Below are 17865 nucleotides of genomic sequence, written 5' to 3' on the forward strand. Positions count from 1 at the left end.
TCTGCCTAAAAATGTATGTGTATTTAGTGTAGGTCTGCTGGTAACACATTCTCTGTTTTGGGAGCTTTTTGGGGGGTCTTGAGGTATCTTCATTTTGTCTTTTTAAAAAAAAATCATATTTTTGCTGGATATTTTCTTTGCAAGCTTTGATGTATTTTAATCTTTTGTCCTCCATTCTGCCAGCTGCATCTTTTTATTGTTGTTTCTTCGAAACCTGATGTGTCTTTTTCCTTGGTTGCTTTTAAGATTTTGTATTAAAAGGTATAATTTCTTCATATTTCTCTTGCTTGTGTTCATAGTGTTTCTTGAATCCCAATGTAGTTTCACTCAGTTTTTGAAAATTTTCAGCCATTATGTACCACAATATTGCTTCTGGCCCATTTTTGTCCTTGTTTCTTCTGGGATTCCAGTTCTATGTACATTAACTCTTATCACTATGACCCATAGGTATTTTACACACACGCTGCCCTTGCTTTTGGTATTTGTCATCCTCCTTTTCTTTCTCCTGCTTTGGTCTGATTTATCTGATCTCTCTTCCAGATTCATAATTCTAGCTGTGTCTAGTTGCTTTCAAACTAATCTATTGAATTTTTGTCATTTTATTTTTCAGTCCTACAATTTTATTTTTTCCATTATTCACTTTCTTTACAGATTCCAGGTGACTTCTTACCTTTTTCATAGTGCCTTCAAATTCCTTAAATATATTAATCTTGGTTACTTGAAATCCATTTTATAAACACCTCTCATGATTTTTTCTTTGATCTGTTTGTTCTTTTGATTTTCAATCAAGTCTTGTCTTAGCAAGTATGCATAGGGTATTCTTTTTAATTGAAAAATTGACCTTGTATATGAAAAACTGTAGCATTAGCTTGAGAATCTGTATATTGCCATTGTCTCCTGGGAGTTTATTTTTGTTCTGGAAAGCAGCTAGAAATCCTAGATCATGTTCATATAGTCAGTGACTGAGATGACTCCTACTTGTAGGGTGTAGTGTTCTAGGGTTGCAATGGAAAGCCCCGTGGAAGGTGTGTTTACAGTGGCTCCTTCTCCTTGGATGACCTTGGGAATTCTTTCCCTCTCCCTAAGCCCATGAGACAACAGATTGCTGAATTTCAAAGCCTCTCAGATGGCACTTTCAGAGCTGGTAATTGCTTCAGGGAGAAGAGCAATGCCCTAGACTCAAAACTAGCTCTGAGCAGCATGACCTACAACACTGTATTAAATACTGCATGTGCAGAATAATACTTGAAATAAAATGGAACTCAGTAGGTAGTCAGAAGTGATATCTTCCTTGTATTGACTTTTTTTTATTTTTTATTTTTTTTTTTTTAAATTTTTTTTTTTCAACATTTATTTATTTTTGGGACAGAGAGAGACAGAGCATGAACGGGGGAGGGGCAGAGAGAGAGGGAGACACAGAATCGGAAACAGGCTCCAGGCTCTGAGCCATCAGCTCAGAGCCCGACGCGGGGCTCGAACTCACGGACCGCGAGATCGTGACCTGGCTGAAGTCGGACGCTTAACCGACTGCGCCACCCAGGCGCCCCCCTTGTATTGACTTTTAAATGGAAGCAAATTATTGTAAGGTGTTTTATTATTGCATAATCATATAGTTCCATATAAATGGACAATGAGTTACTTTATAAAACCTATCTATAATAATAGAAGTCATATAAAAATAGATGTGTTAAGACATCTATTTTTGGTTTTAAAATTTGAAGAATAAAAAAAATCCTTGTGTGGTCGTATGTATCTTATATTCAAGTACTACCTTCAATGTTATTTATCTCTTTTCCAGGGTGGCTATGATTCTGGTTTTCTATATCACTGTGAGTTCCCCCCATATGAGAAAAGTATCAATGGCACAGAAAAGAAGGATGAACCTTTTGATTTTCGTTTTCTTGAAGATACAGAGGATAATCCCATCCATACTATCACTTTCAGGTGAGCAAAATTTCAGAAAGCTTAAAAAAAAAACTCATTTGTGTCTCTGTTGTTGTCCATTATGAATATTGTTCATTTTTAAAGATGTGTCCGAATGGAGGGGCACTCAAATATATTCTTTTTAAAAAATTTAGTGCTTATTTATTTTTGAGAGAGAGAGAAAGAGAGAGGAGGAGGAGAAAGAGAGGGAGACAAAGAATCTGAAGCAGGTTCCAAGCTCTGAGCTGTCAGCACAGAGCCTGATGTGGGGCTTGAACTCGTGTACCATGAGATCATGACCTGAGTTGAAGTTGGACGCTTACCCGACTGAGCCACCCAAGTGCCCCAAACATTTTATAGTTAAATAAACTGAATGAATAAATAGAATCAAAGCTAGTCATGAAACACTATTTCAAGTCCCTGTGTCAAATATTCTGTCAGAATTTCTGTTTATCACACAATAGGTTTGTATGGACTTACTTTCTGTTACTTAGGATTCTCCTGCATGGTCAGATAAGGAAGGTTCAGTGTTACAGTGATCCTGCAGAAATCACAACTTGAATCCTTAGTCCTTTAATAATTGAGAATTAAGCATATATGCTAGTTATTCTTTTGAAGATCAAATATAATAGCTCTAAATTTCAAATTGGCTTTTTCCCCTCTGTTCTTTTGCAGTAGTTTGTTAGGGCTTAAAAATATGTACAGTGGGGGTGCACAATGAAGTCCATAACATCTTTGTTATTAAAATTCAGTCATGTGTCATTAATTTAAAATTATATATCTGGGGTGCCTGGGTGGCTCAGTTGGTTGAATGACCAACTTCTGCTCAGGTCATGTTCTCGGGTCCATGAGTTTGAGCCCTGCATTGGGTTCTGTGCTGACAGCACAGCACCTGAAGCCTGCTTCAGATTCTGTGTCTCCTTCTCTTTCTGCCCCTCCCCTGCTCATGCTCTTTCTCAAAAATAAATAAATGTTTAAAAAAGGTATAAAATTATATATCTAATTAATATGAACAATTTATGTTTCATAGCATTAACCAAGATCTCATGTTCTGTGGAATGCAAAATGGAGCAATTCGAGTCTATATCCTAAGTCAGAATAATCCTTCGTTGACAAATATGGTGGACTACTGGCATTTCAATCTGCATGACAATAATTATGGATGTGTTAAAGGCATATCTACTAGTTTTGATGACCGTTTCTTGGTGACCACTGGAGCAGATAGTAATATCTTTGTTTTCACCATTTTTTCTGAATTTGAACTAATGAAAGCCATTAAAGCCAAAGTGCCATCTCCAAGGGTATGCAACTAATAACAACGATAAAAAATATTTTAAAATAGTAATGTTAAATTACTCATTCTTTAAAAACTGAAAAGTCTTGGGGCACCTCAGTGGCTCAGTCGGTTGAGCGTCTGATTTTGGCCCAGGTCATGATCTTGTGGTTCATGGATTTGAGCCCCGTGTTGGGCTCTGTGCTGACAGCTCAGAGCCTGGAGCCTGCTTCAGATTCTGTGTGTGTCTCTCTCTGTCTCTGCCCCTCCCCCTTCACACTCTTTCTCTCTCTCTCAAAAATAAATAAACATTAAAAAAAACCCCAAAACTCTTTAGACACTTTTACCTTATCCTGATACCTTCCTATCAGTATTAAAATTTTGACTTTCTGTTGCTTCTATTAAATGTTAAAGTCATTGAATTTCCCTATAACACTAAAGGTATAGAATTCTCCAAATTAAAAAGAGTGAGTTAATTTTTCTATATCAATCACTTTCTTGATCAAAATTTCTTTGTTTTCAAAGTGTACAATTTTGCAGATATAGATTTTGCTTTTAACTTATTCACTTGTTGAAGGGGCATACATGGGATGTATACCATAATTTGTGTGTTTGAAAGGGTTGTAAAAATATTAGTCTTTGTCATTAGAATATGACAATGTGGATCATGACCAAAGATTCAGTTAAATTATTCTGTCCTTAGGCAGAATGTATCATTGGTTTTGTAATGAAGATTGAGGGTTTAGATCCCCAAATTAAATGTTTGCCCTACCACAGGACCTGAATTTTCTATTATCAAAGTGGTTCCTTTGGATAAAATCACTAATAACAATTAGAATTGCTCCTAAAGAATAAGGAATTGTATTGGAAAGACCATAATTAAATGGGATGTCAATGTGTTCTTAGGAATTTTAACAGGTAACCAACTTCAAGATAACATACAAAAAAGGTAGGGAAGATTTGAGCAGGTGAATTTTCATTTTTATTCATGGAAGCAAAATTTGGAGAATAGACTGCTGTCAAAAGAGATCCAGCTTAGGAAGAAGAATTACAGAAGGGAAATGTATGAACAAGAAAATCTTTATCTTTCTATCTAATGCCAGCTCTCTCTATGGAAATCTATATTGGGTAGAAAAAATCCATTCTACATATGTATATTGGCATCCTTTTATTTGTGACTTCAGTCAGTGTTTCTTATGTCATTGGCAGAATCTGCTTTCAAGAAGGCAAAATCAGAAAGAACTGAATCAATAGAGGTCTAAGCTCTGCATGCGTCTGAGATTCTTACTTTAGAACCGGCTGGGAAATGCTTGAAAGTACAGATGCCTGAGCCCCCTCCAAGAGCAAATAAATGAGAATATCTGAAAGGGAGGCCCATGTATCAGTATTTTGTAAAATATCTTCTCCCTTCTCCCAACCCCCATGATTCTAAGGTGTAGTCACAATTGAGAACAATTGGCATATATTTGGGCACTGTTGAAAGTAACTCTTTAATTCAAATTTACTGCAAACAGCTGAGGCCAGGAGACGGCTGAATATCAGTATCAAATCTAGGAAATCACACTGTTAATGGAGAACCAAGGGGCTTTTCTCTGGGCAATAGAAGAATTAAAAAATACAATTCTATCAAGTATAGAATCAAGTATGTTCTATCAAGTATGTGATTAACAGTAACTACAATGTATAAGCCATCACTGTCTCTTGCATTGGTCATGTCTTACGACTTCTTCTAAAGTCCTAAACCTTGGGGCATCTGGCTGGCTCAGTCAGTAGAGCATGTGACTCTTGATCCTGGGGTTGTGAGTTGAAGCCCAACCTTGGATACAGAGATAACTTAAAAATAAAATCTTAAAAAAAAAAATTCTAGGATTGCCTGGGTGTTCTAGGAGTGCATGTATTTCTCTCTCTCTCTCTCTCTCTCTCAAATAAACCTAAAAAAAAAAGTTCTAAACTTTATCTTACACAAAAGTATGTAGATTTACATATATGTATAAAGACTAGTACTGTAATAAAACAACTTGGCCAAAAGAGAGTCCTTATTTCTTTACAATGAAGGACGGCAAAAGAGAGACCTATCTTATGAAAAAGAATAGAGCATAAATTCAATTTTATTTAAGAACTGATTAGCAACCTAAGATTCGGTTTGGTTCACTGGATTATAATTCTTTTTCCTTAAATTTTATGGCATAGCATAGTATCTGAATAAACAAAGTAATTTTAAGTGATTTATTTCATAGTTCCCTTAATTTAAATTACTGTCCTTTCTAAAAGGGGATTCATATTTCTGATTTCCTCTTTCTCAGAGAGGGGAACTATATTCTGTGCCTTTCTCACTGCATGTCTTTTTTAAACAAGACAAATTGAAATGCTTAAAGTTTAAAAAATACTACATGTCAATTATACTAAAAAATTTTTAATTAAAAAATATTTTTAGTTTATTTTATTTTGAGAGAGAGAGGGCATGAGCATGGGAGAGGCAGAGAGAGAGAGAGAGAGAGAGAGAGAGAGAGAGAGAGAGAGAGAATCCCAAGCAGCTTCTGTGCTGGCAATGCAGAGCCTGATGTGGGGCTCAATCCCATGAGCTGTTAGATCATGACCCCAGTCAAAATTAAAAGTCAGAGGGGCGCCTGGGTGGCTCAGTCGGTTAAGCGGCTGACTTTGGCTCAGGTCATGATCTCACGGTCCGTGAGTTCGAGCCCCGCGTTGGGCTCTGCGCTGACAGCTCAGAGCCTGGAGCCTGTTTCAGATTCTGTGTCTCCCTCTCTCTGACCCTCCCCCATTCATGCTCTGTCTCTCTCTGTCTCAAAAATGAATAAATGTTAAAAAAAATTAAGAAAAAACCCAAAATTAAAAGTCAGATACTTAACCAACTGAGCCACCCTGTTGCCCCTAAAAAATATATTTTAAAACCTTCCTGTATACACATAAGGTATTGGGGGGAGAATTAAGCATATATAAAAGGGGATATGCTAAAAAAATAGCATTTTAAAATAAATGACCTAGGAAATTTTGCATGTATCCTTTGTTAATAACACATGATATTAGTAATTCACATTTTGAAGGGGAATTATGGTGATATTAACATTTTGCATGCATATTAGGTTTTAAGACTTTTTCTATGTACCTCTTTAAATCAAGCAGAAACAAATAAATTTAGTCAACTACAATTTTCCCCCTAGTTTTCCCTGGATTATTTCCTGTGAAAGTACGTTGCAAGCCTATAATTATTAGAAATTGGCAGAGGGGGGAAAAAGCTCAGTTTACTTCCTATTAGATATTTCAAGAGAAATATGCAATTTAAAAGTGTTAACCGTTTCTCCCCTTTCTACAGTTTGGAATTGAAGCAGAGCCAATTCCAGAAGATATTGAAGATCCCAAAGCCTATAGGTATGAGAATTTTTGATAAATACTAGCCTTGAGCTGTTGCAAAACAACATTTTATAGAAGTTGACCAAGCCAATGGAATTTCCAAATTATTGAGTCCTGATTCCTCTTATGCTGTTTCTGGATCTTACTATCCTTTTAAATTTCTGTTTTCAGTATTGAGAATGCTAGAAGAAAAAGAGAACATGATAAGTTAATGAAAGAAGTGGAAGAAATAAAAGCTGGGAAGAGAGAAAAACTCAAAGCTTTGAGGAATGAATTTCAGCAACTTCTGGAAATGAATAAAGAATTACCAAAGCATATGCAGTTTAAGCGAACAGTAAGCCTTAATTAAATTTGACTTTAATTTTTAACATACACTATTTCTTTGGATCAAGACTACGATTTTTCTGATAAATAGGAACACTTAAAAAATCTTTAAACTTCCCTTTATCTGGCCATTGTGTTGGCAGCAGCTAAAATACTGTAGAATTTGACGTACAACTTGGTTTGGATATAGAAGAACCTCTTTATATAACACAGTTTACTTCTGGATTTAGGTACTTCACTTTTCTTTTTTCTTGTGGTGACAAGATATATAAATACAGGTTTGAATCTGGTTTTCAACCCTTAGTGTACCTAACCAAGATATCTAATCTTTGTATAAATATGCATATATTTTGATTTCCTGTGATTCCATTTGTATAATTCAACAAATCTATCAAAAAGATAGTACCTGGTTGTCCCACAAAGTTTCCGAAAAATGACTTAGTATAGTTGTAGCTATGGGGACGATTAACAAATTATTTAAGCTAATTTTGTATTAATGTTTTTTTTTCTGACTTATCACAAAGCTTCCATCTACCTGTTAGTGATTTTTTTTTCCACTGTGTACTTCTTCCTAAGTGGAATTGCTGTCAAGAACTAATCAAATAAACAGCCAGAATTTATCATCCTATGACCTATAATTCTTGAAGCACCTAGTCCATTCCATGTGAAAAATGCTCTGGTGAAATCATAATGGCTAACTCATTGTATTGGTTAAAAGACCAAATCATAATGGTTAAAAGATGTTTATGCTATTTTACTAAGAAAAAGCTGGACAGGGGCACCTGGGTGGCTCCATTGGTTAAGTGTTCAACTTTGGCATAAGTCATGATCTAACAGTTCATGGGTTTGAGCCCTGCATCGGGCTCTGTGCTGACAGTGTGAGCCTGGAGCCTGCTTCGGATTCTGTCTCCTTCTCTCTCTGCCCCTCCCCTGCTCATGCTCTGCCTCTCTCGCTCTGTCTTACAAAAATAAATAAAATGAAAAAAAAAGTTGACATTTACAGAATATGGGTAACATAATTCAAAATAAAGAACACCTGAGGTGAGTTCTATGGCTAAGCATTTTTACATACATCATTACTTAAAACAGATACACCCTTGGAAAGAATAACTACTACTTACAATTTAGTCTGAATGAGGGCCCTGATATTTTTCCCGGGGTACAGGTAAAAAACATGACCCTCTCCCTCCCATAAGTATCTTTATGGGAGGAATGGCTCCCTCGGTGACAGACATTCAGCTAGAATTTGGTGACTTCAAGAAGACACCAAAGACTTAGCTGTCTTTCCTGGGTGGGGTCACATGGGAAGGGGTGCCATGAACTTCTATCCTGTGCCTTGCTGGTTATATACCAGTAGTGGCTTTGGGGTGGTGGAAGTTTTTTTTTTAAAACTCTGTATACTCTCCAAATATTCTGTTATCATTCACGGCTTTTACTGTAGGCAATATCTTTTAAGATACAACTTTATTTACAGTATTGTCAATGATTTCTGAGAACTTTTCTCCATATTTTGTGGAAGTAAGATGAAAAGTATGTTCTTTTTCTAGAACAGAGAGAATTAATGATGTTTGGGAGCAAATTCTAATGCAACATGAAATTGAGTGCAAAACTGATTCTGTATCTGTGTATGAAATAGGATTGATAATGCACATTGATGAAAGTACCCATTTCGATGAATAAATCTACTTATTTGCAGGATTTTGATCTAGATTCCAAAATTCGTGCTGAGATTGGCAGAAAAACAGCTCATAAGATTCAACAAGTGGAAAAAGAATTAGCATGGGAAAAAGAGAAACATCAACTTGGCCTCATGAAGCTACAGAACAGGTAGGATCCATATTTCCTGCAAGTTAAGATGTTTGAGAACATGTATTTGAATGAAGTTGTTCATAGTGGCTTAATTGAAGTGGTCAGGTAAGAAATACCCTGAGTACCTTCTAACTCTTGAAGTCTCCAGGAATATTCCTGTCACTGCTACTGATATCTTCTTGAGCTTTCTGGGAAATTTGTTTAATTATTAGATTTTTGAACTCAACACCCAAAAAATGATTTAGAAATGGGCAGAAGACATGAACAGATATTTCTCCAAAGAAGACATCCAGATAGCCAACGACACATGAAAAGATGCTCAACATCACTCATCATTAGGGAAATTCAAATCAAAATCACAGTGACTTGAAACTAACTAACTAACTAACTAACTAACTACTAACACTGTATGTTAACTAAATAGAATTTAAATAAAAACTTGAAACAACAACAACAAAAAGAAAATGCTACAGAAAAACCAAGTTTCTTCAACAAATACATTGCCTGAAGAAACAAGAGGGATGGAACAAAAGAAACTTGAGAAATATACCAACAAAGTATCCACCAAGTGCGGATCTTATTTGGATTCTTATTCAAATAAATCAATTGTAAAAAAACATTTTTGAATCAAAGAATATTTGAACACCAAGTGGATATTGGATATTAAATATTTACTATTAATTTTCCTAGGTGTAATGATATTGTGGTAGTTACTTTTCTAAAAAGAATTCTTATTTGAAGTATTTATGGGTGAAATATGTTTTGATATTCCAAAGAAAAAAACAAAGGGATAGATACATAAAATAAAATTGGGGGAAAAAAGTTGATAATTTTTTAATATGATTTGATGAATTTGTAGGAATTCACTATATTATGCCCTCTACCTTTATGTATGTTAAAACTTTCCATAATAAGAGGCTTTCTCTTTAAAAATATATTCAACATACCCATATCAAAGAACATTTACTTCTGTTTTCTAATATTAAGTAATTTGCTTTAATATACCTACATACATATATTGTGACATACTAATGCTTTCTTTTAGTTCTACAGAGTAGACTTTGAAAAGTAGAATTGCTAGACCAAAGGGGTATATGCATTTTTTAGTTTAAAATCTGTTGCCATATTTCTTTCCAAAAAGGTTGCAACTTTTTACATTTCCATCAGCAATGTGTATAACTTTATACTGTCATTCTTACCAACATTTGAGGCTAACACTATTAAAGTTTAAATCTGATGGATGTAAAATAATATAGCTAATTGTTTTTTTTTAATTTGCATTTTCCTTACTACTAGGGATGTTTAGCACATTTTTAGTGTTTACCAGTCAATTAGATGTGCTCCTTTGTGAATTGCATTTTAATATTCTTATAATTTTTCTATTGGGATATTTTCTTGTTATCAATTTAGAACTTCTTTGTGTAATAGACATTAACTTGTTATTTATCATGTGTGTTTCAAATATTTTTTATTATGTATAATTTTCCTATAAACTTTGTTGATGCTATATTTTTCTAAGCGATATATGTTAATGTATATATAGCTAAATATGTCTCTCTTTCCTTTAATATATTTTGGGTTTCCCATCTTGGCTAAAAATTTCTCTCCAAAGCCTAAGTTATACATAAAGTCTTCAAATTTTTCTTCCAAATTTGTATTATTTAATCTTTATTTTTATTTTTTTAAAAGAATTTTTTGATACATATTTATAGTGACCCCACTAGGTCAAGGTGAGGTAAGGGAGGTGTCCTCTTTCTCTTTTTTGTTTATTTATTTTTGAGAGAGAAAGAGCATGTGTGCATGCATGCACAAGCAGGGCAGGGGTAGAGAGAGAGGGAGACAGAGGATCTAAAGTGGGCACTGCACTGACAGCAGAGAGCTCCATGTGGGGCTAGAAGGGACCACAAGATCATGACCTGAGCCAAAGTTGGATGCCCAACCAACTAAGGCACCCAGGTGCCCCATATTACTTAAATCTTAAAAAAACAACACACATTGAGTATTCCATCAGGAAGGTATTAATCAAGCTTCTAAAGGACTTACTTATTTTATTGTACTTTTTAAAAATCAGGTTTTGGACTTATTTATCCTATTTTTAATTCTTTTTTTTTCCATTTCATTAATTCCAATTTTAGCTTTAAGCATTCCCTTCACCTATTTTCTTTTGATTTTATGTCTGTTTTTAAAAATGCCTTGATGGGGCACCTGTGTGGCTCAGTCAGTTAAGCGACCTACTTCAGCTCAGGTCATGATCTTGTGAGTTTGACCCCTGTGTAGGACTCAGTGCTAACAGCTTGGAGCCTGGAGCCTGCTTCAGATTCTGTCTCCCTCTTTCTCTGCCCCTTCCCCACTCATGCTCCAGCACTTTCTTCTCCTCCCCCCCACCTCCAGAAATAATAAATAAACATTGAAAAAATGCCTTGAGATGGATATTAAGTTCCTTTCTTTATACTTTTAACTACAGGGACATTTAAGGCTACGTATATTCCCTTGAGGATTTTTGCAGTGTTCCCTAGGTTTTGCAATTTTTAACTTATTTCTGGATAGTTGGTAATTAAGCTTTTATTCCTTGAGCTAAGAATTATTTAAGATATATTCCTTCATTTCCAAGCAATTAAGGTTTTAAGGTAAACATTTATTATTTATTTCTAATTTTATTGGATTATAATTATAGAATGTATGATAAAAATTTCTCAAAAAAGTGTGTTAAGGTTTCATTTGTAATCAAGGAGAGATTTGTTTTTGTAATTTTTTTGAACTTGTGAAATTTTTTCTTATAAAGGGTCTAAAGTTTACATATATGTACACATATGTGTATTTATAATCAACTTTGTTGATTAACTGCCTTAATTTTTCCATGGCTATGCATTTTCTTTTAGTCAAATTTCTGGAAAAAAATGTGTATTAAAAATTTTCGTTGTATAAAGGGAAAAAACCCACAATGAGATATCCCCTCACACTTGTCAGAATGGCTAAACTAAAAAACACAAGAAACAACAAATGTTGGTGAGGATGTGAAGGAAAAGGAACCCTTGTGCATTAGTGACAATGCAAACTGGTGCAGCCACTGTGAAAAACAGTATAGAGGTTCCTCAAAAAGTTAAAAATAGAACTATCCCATGATCCAGTAATTGCACTACTGAATATTTACTCAAAAGATACAAAAATGCTAATTCACAGGGATAAATGCACTCCTGTGTTTATAACAGCATTATTTACAATAGTCAAATTATGGAAATAGTCCAAGTATCCATCAACTGATAAATAGATAAAGAAGATGGAATAGTATTCAGCCATAAGAAAGAGTGAAATCTTGCCATTTAAAATGACATAGATTGGAGCTAGATAGATAATGCTAAGCTGAATAAGTCCGTCAGAGAAAGACAAATATCATATGATTTCACTCATGGAATTTAAGAAACAAAACAAATGAGCAAAGGAAAAAAAACAACAACCAAACAACCCAGGAAACAGACTCAACTATGGAGAACAAACTGAACAAACTGGTGGTTGCCAGAGGGGAGGTAGGTGAGGGGATGGGTGAAACAGGTGATGGGGATTAAGGAGTATACTTATGATGAGCATCGGGTGATGCATGGAAGTGTTGAATCACTATATTGTACACCTGAAACTAATAGAACACTGTATGTTAACCCTACTGGCATGAAAATTAAAAAAAAATAATACAATACAAATTTTTTAATAAATAAAAAATTAGATTTTTTACAAACCAAATTATGAAATACATATTTATTTTCTGTTTTTGGCAAATTATTTTATATCTAGTTAACACATGAGCATATACATCTTAAAATAAAAAATAAAATCTAAAGACTTATAATGAAAGCCAACAACTTCCTGTCTAATCTCTCTCATGTACCAATAAGACTGTTCAGAGGAAATTGCTTTTTCTTTGCCTTTTTGAGATGTAATTTACATTCAGCAAAATGCATAAATTCTAACTGAGCAGCTTAATGAATTATATATATGTACATATATACATATATATGTATGTATGTGTATATATATGTACGTATATATCTATATCTATCTATATCATATATATATATATATATATATATATATATCTACTACTCCAATTAAGAACATTTATAGCACTCCAAAAAGTTACCTTTGACCCCCTCCCAGTAAATATCTACTCTCCAGAGATGAATGTTTATCACATTAGTTTGGTCTGTGAACTTCATACAAATTGAATGTTGCAGTACTAAATCTTGTATTTGGCTTCTTTTACTTAGCATCATGCCTAATATTGTCTATGTTGTTGCAGGTAGCAGTAGCTTATTCTTTTTCATTGTTTTGTAATAGTCTTAATGCTTATACCATGATTTATTTATCCATTCTACTGTTGATGCATATTTGAGTTATTTCTACTTCTTGGCTATGATGAATGGCTATGACCATTCTTGTGCATGCTTTTTGGTGGACATAAACACTTATTTGTTATATAATCAGGAGTGGAACTGCTGGGTCAAGATTATATGGATGTTTGGCTTTATTAGATACTGCCAAATAGTTTTCCAAAAATGGTTCAACCAATTTTTATACCATGATTATCAGTGTATGAGAATTCCCATTGATCCCCATTGTGTTAGCTTCTTAGAGTTTCCATAACAAAGTACAACAGACTGGTTGGCTTAAAATAACAGTCAAAAGTTATGAAGGCTGGAAGTCCAAAATCAAAGTGTTGGTTAAGTTGGGGTGCGTTTTCTTGGAGGGGAGATATGTTTTATTTATCTATTTATGTTGAAGTATAATTGGCATTTGATGTTATATTAGTTTCAGATGAACAGCATATCGATTCAACAATTCTATGTATCACTCAGTACTCACCACAATAAGTGTAGTCACCATACACTATTACAATGTTATTGACTATATTCCCTATGCTATACTTTTCATCTCCATGACTTACTTATTTGTAATTGGAAGTTTCTAATTGCCTTTTTTTTTAAGTAATCTTTACACCCAGCAAGGGGCTCAAACTCACAATCCCAAGATCAAGAGTTTCATGCCCTACCAACTGAGCCAGCCCAGGCACCCCTATTAATCTCTTCTTAATCCCCTTTGTCTATTTCACCCATCCACCCACCCATCTCCCCTCCAGTTTGTTCTCTGTATTTGAGTCTGTTTTTGTTTGTTCATTTGTTTAAAAAATTCCATATGTAAGTGAAATCTATGGCATTTGTCTTTCTTGTCTGACTTATTTCACTTTGCATAATATCCTCAAGGTCCATCCAGGTTGTTGGAAGTGGCAAAATCTCATTCTATTTTATGGCTGAGTAATATTCCATTGTGTGTGTGTGTGTGTGTGTGTGTGTGTGTGTGTGTGTGTAATATACACATACCACAACTTCTTTATTCATCTATAATTGGACACTTGAGTTGCTTCCATATCTTGGCTATTACAAATACTACTGCTGTAGCATAGCATATATCTTTTCAAATTAGTGTTTTTGTTTTCTTTGGGTAAATAGCCAGTAGTGGAATTATTGGGTCATATAGTAGTTCTATTTTTATTTTTTTGAGGAACCTCAATACTGTTTTCCACAATGGTTCCACCAAATTACATTCCCACCAATAGTATGTGAAGGTTCCCTTTTTTTCCACATCCTCACCAACACTTGTTATTTCTTTTTGATACTAGTCATTCTGACAGGTGTGAAGGGATATTTCATTGTGGTTTTGGTTTGTATTTCTCTGGTGATTAGTGATGTTGAGCATCTTTTCATGTCTGTTGGCTATCGCTTTGTCTTTGAAAAAATATCAGGTCCTCTGCCCATTTTTTTTAAAAAAGTAAGCTCTATGCCCAACTTGACGTTTGAACTCTCATCACCCTGAGTTTAAGAGTCACATGCTCTACCAATTAAGCCAGCCAGGTGCCCTATCCTTTGTCCATTTTTAAATTGGACTGTTCGGGTTTTTTGGTGCTGAGTTGTATAAATTCCTTGTGTATTTTGAATGTTAACCCCTTATCGGATAGATCATGTGCAAATGTCTTCTTTCATTCACTGGGTTGCCTTTATGTTTTGTTGATTGTTTCCTTTGTTGTACAAAGCTTTTTATTTTGTTGTAGTCTCAACAGTTTATTTTTGCTTTTGTTTCCCTTGCCTCAGGATAAATATCCATAAATATGTTGCTGAGGGTGATGTCCAAGAAATTACTGCTTATGTTTTCTTTTAGGAGTTTTATGGTTTCAGATCTCTGTTTAGATCTTTAATCCATTTTGAGTTTATTTTTGTGTATGGTGTAAGAAAGTGGTCCAGTTTCATTCTTTTACATGTAGTGTCCAGTTTTCCCAGCACCGTTTGCTGAGCAGACTGTTTTTCCCATTGTGTATTCTTGTCTCCTTTGTTAAAGATTAATTGACCATATGAGCATGGGTTTATTTCTGGGCTTTCTATTCTGTTCCACTGATCTATGAGTCTATTTTTGTGTCAGTACCATACTATAGCTTTATAGCATATCATGGAATCTGGGATTGGCATACCTCCAGCTTTGTTGTTTTTTCTCAAGATTGCTTTGGCTATTGGAGGTCTTTTGTGGTTCCATACAAATTTTAGGGTTATTTGTTCTAGTTCCATGAAAAATACTATTTATTAGTTTCTTCTGAGACCTGGGTAGGAGAATCTGTTCCATGCCTCTTTGAGCTTCTAGTGATTTGGCAGCAAACTTTGTTGTTCCTTCCTATAGATGCATTATTCCAAATCTTCTGCCTTTATGTGGTGTTATCTCTCTTTGTTTTCCCCACATAATCTTCCCTCTGTGCATGTCCAAGTCCCCACTTTTTATAAGCACAGCGACATGTTGGATTAGGACCACTCTAATGATCTCATTTCAACTTGATTACCTCTTTCCAGACCCTATTTCCAATAAGGTCACATTCTGATTGACTGGGGGATTTCAAAGTATCTTTCTGGGTAGACGCAATTCAACCATAACACTCATGCTTGCCATCACCTGATATTCTCATCTCTTTAAATTTCAGTCATTCTATCATAGTATCTCAGTGTGATTTAAATTGGCATTTCCCTGGTGAGTGATTATATATAGCTCCTTTTCTTATACTTCCTGGTTATTTGTGTATTTTCTTTTATTAGGTATTTTTTGAAGTTTTTTTGTTCATTTTTGAAACTGGATTGTAAGAGTTATTCACATCTCCTAGATAGGAGTCTTTTGTCTTGTAGATAAATGACACAGGTATTTGTGACACTGTATATATATGACACATTGTGTGCATGCATGTAAAATATCTTGCTCTAATCTGTGGTATTCCTTTTCATTCTTTTAATGGTGGCTTTTTTTGAGCAGAAGTTTTTACTTTGATAAAGTTCATTTTATCAATATTTTCTTTTATGGTTGATGCTTTTATGTTGTAACTAAGGAATATTTGCCAATTCCCAATTCATGAACTAATTCTCCTATGTTTTATTCTAAAAGCACCATTGTTTTGCCATTATCTATATTGATTTTTGGGGGGGAGGTTTAAGATGGACATCATGTGTCATTTGTTTCTATATGGATATTCAATTGGCCTGGTATCATTTGTTGAAAAGGCCATCCTTTCCTCACTAGATTGCATTGATAGTTTTGTCATAAATCAGGTCAATACATATATATAATATATCTCAGAACTTTTATTTTAATTATTCTTGACATTTGATATTGTAAATCCTATGGCTTTGTTCTTCACCTTCAATACTGTGTAGGTCCTTTAAATAGAATCAACTTGTCAATTTTCATCAAAAAACCCTGCTAAGATGTTGACTGGATTACACTGAATCTATAGATCAACTTCAACTTAATAGATTTTAAAAATAAATATTGAGTCTTTCAATCCATAAATGTGATAGATCACGAAAAGAATACACTTTTAATATCTCTTCTAGTGGTTACAACCATACATCTCAATAATGTATTTCTATGAATTTATTACTCATTACTTACTGATTTCCTAGTATCACAGGTAAGGATTTTGTTTACCTTAATACACTCATGTTGGGGTGCCTGGGTGGCTCAGCTGGTTAAGCATCCCGCTTTGGCTCAGGTCATGATCTCACGGTTCGTGAATTCAAGCCCCACACTGGACTCTGTGCTGACAGCTCAGAGCCTGGAGCCTGCTTCGGATTCTGTGTCTCCCTCTCTCTCTCTCTCTGCCCCTCCCCCACTCATGCTCTGTCTCTCTTTCTCAAAAAAAAAAAACAACATTAAAAAACATATGCTCATGCTTTCCCCTCTACTGTCCTGAGCATATAAAATATAACAACTGATTTAATGTGCTTGTCTGCTACATAGATAGGTAGATAGATAGATAGATAGATAGATAGATAGATAGATAGGCAGGCTTCTGGGTCTGTTTCTATTAATTGAAAATTTTTGTTTATTTTGTGTTATATTTTTCTGCTTCTTTGCCTTCCTGAAAAATTTAGATTGGATGCCAGACATTATGAATTTCACAATGTGGGTGCTCGGTATTTTTTATACTTTTAAATATTCTTGAACTTTGTTTTGGGATTCAGTTAAGTTACTTAGAAGTAGTCTGAGTTTTTGAGGCTTGCTTTTAATCTGTGTTAGTGGGGGTCAAGCAGCCTTTAGAGCTGATTTTTCCTCACTACTAAGACAAAATCCTGAGTGCTCTATCCTATTCCCATGTATTATTGGGCTTGTGGGAAAACAAGCTATTTCAACCTGTGTGAGGTCTGGGGATTTTTCTGTGTTCTCTTCTGGTGATTCTTTCCCAAGCCTCAGGTAGACTCCTCACATGCACGTGGTGATCAGTAATTACCTGAAGGCTAGAAGAGAGACGTCTGCAGATCTCCAGAGCTCTCTTCCTGTGCAGCAGTTTCTTCTCTGAAACTCTGCTCTGTGATTCATGGCTTGTTACCTGATATTAAATCTATGAATATTTGAATCTTGGAATGATATCTAGATGACTACTTATCAAGAGATGAAAGTACCTTATAAGTTCTCTCAGGAAGAACCTTCGACATAGTATCCTATGTTTGGCTTTAATAAATATGCATACTATATTTGTAAGTGTATATATATTGCAAGTATGAACCTTGACTCAAACCAGTGCAGCTCATTGTCCCAGGCTGCTTGCTTCTTTCATTTGTTTGATTCTATGGCTTCTGTGCTCTGCTGGA

At 34.7% G+C, this 17865-nt stretch overlaps 1 protein-coding gene across 1 annotated transcript in view; it reads left to right on the forward strand.

The window, feature by feature from the left end:
• Positions 1–17865, forward strand: part of CFAP44 (cilia and flagella associated protein 44) — a 146544-nt gene that overhangs the window by 62351 nt on the left and 66328 nt on the right. Inside the window, exons 17-21 of the mRNA XM_047100263.1 lie at positions 1799–1944; positions 2954–3224; positions 6528–6583; positions 6737–6899; positions 8586–8716. Of these exons, the coding sequence (XP_046956219.1) occupies positions 1799–1944; positions 2954–3224; positions 6528–6583; positions 6737–6899; positions 8586–8716 (767 nt within the window). The remainder of the gene's footprint in view (positions 1–1798; positions 1945–2953; positions 3225–6527; positions 6584–6736; positions 6900–8585; positions 8717–17865) is intronic.

Source organism: Lynx rufus, unplaced genomic scaffold (genome assembly GCF_022079265.1).
Source record: "Lynx rufus isolate CCGP_SWC_20201006 ecotype Redwood Valley unplaced genomic scaffold, mLynRuf1.p SCAF_5, whole genome shotgun sequence".
In the NCBI taxonomy this organism is placed as follows: Eukaryota; Metazoa; Chordata; class Mammalia; order Carnivora; family Felidae; genus Lynx; species Lynx rufus.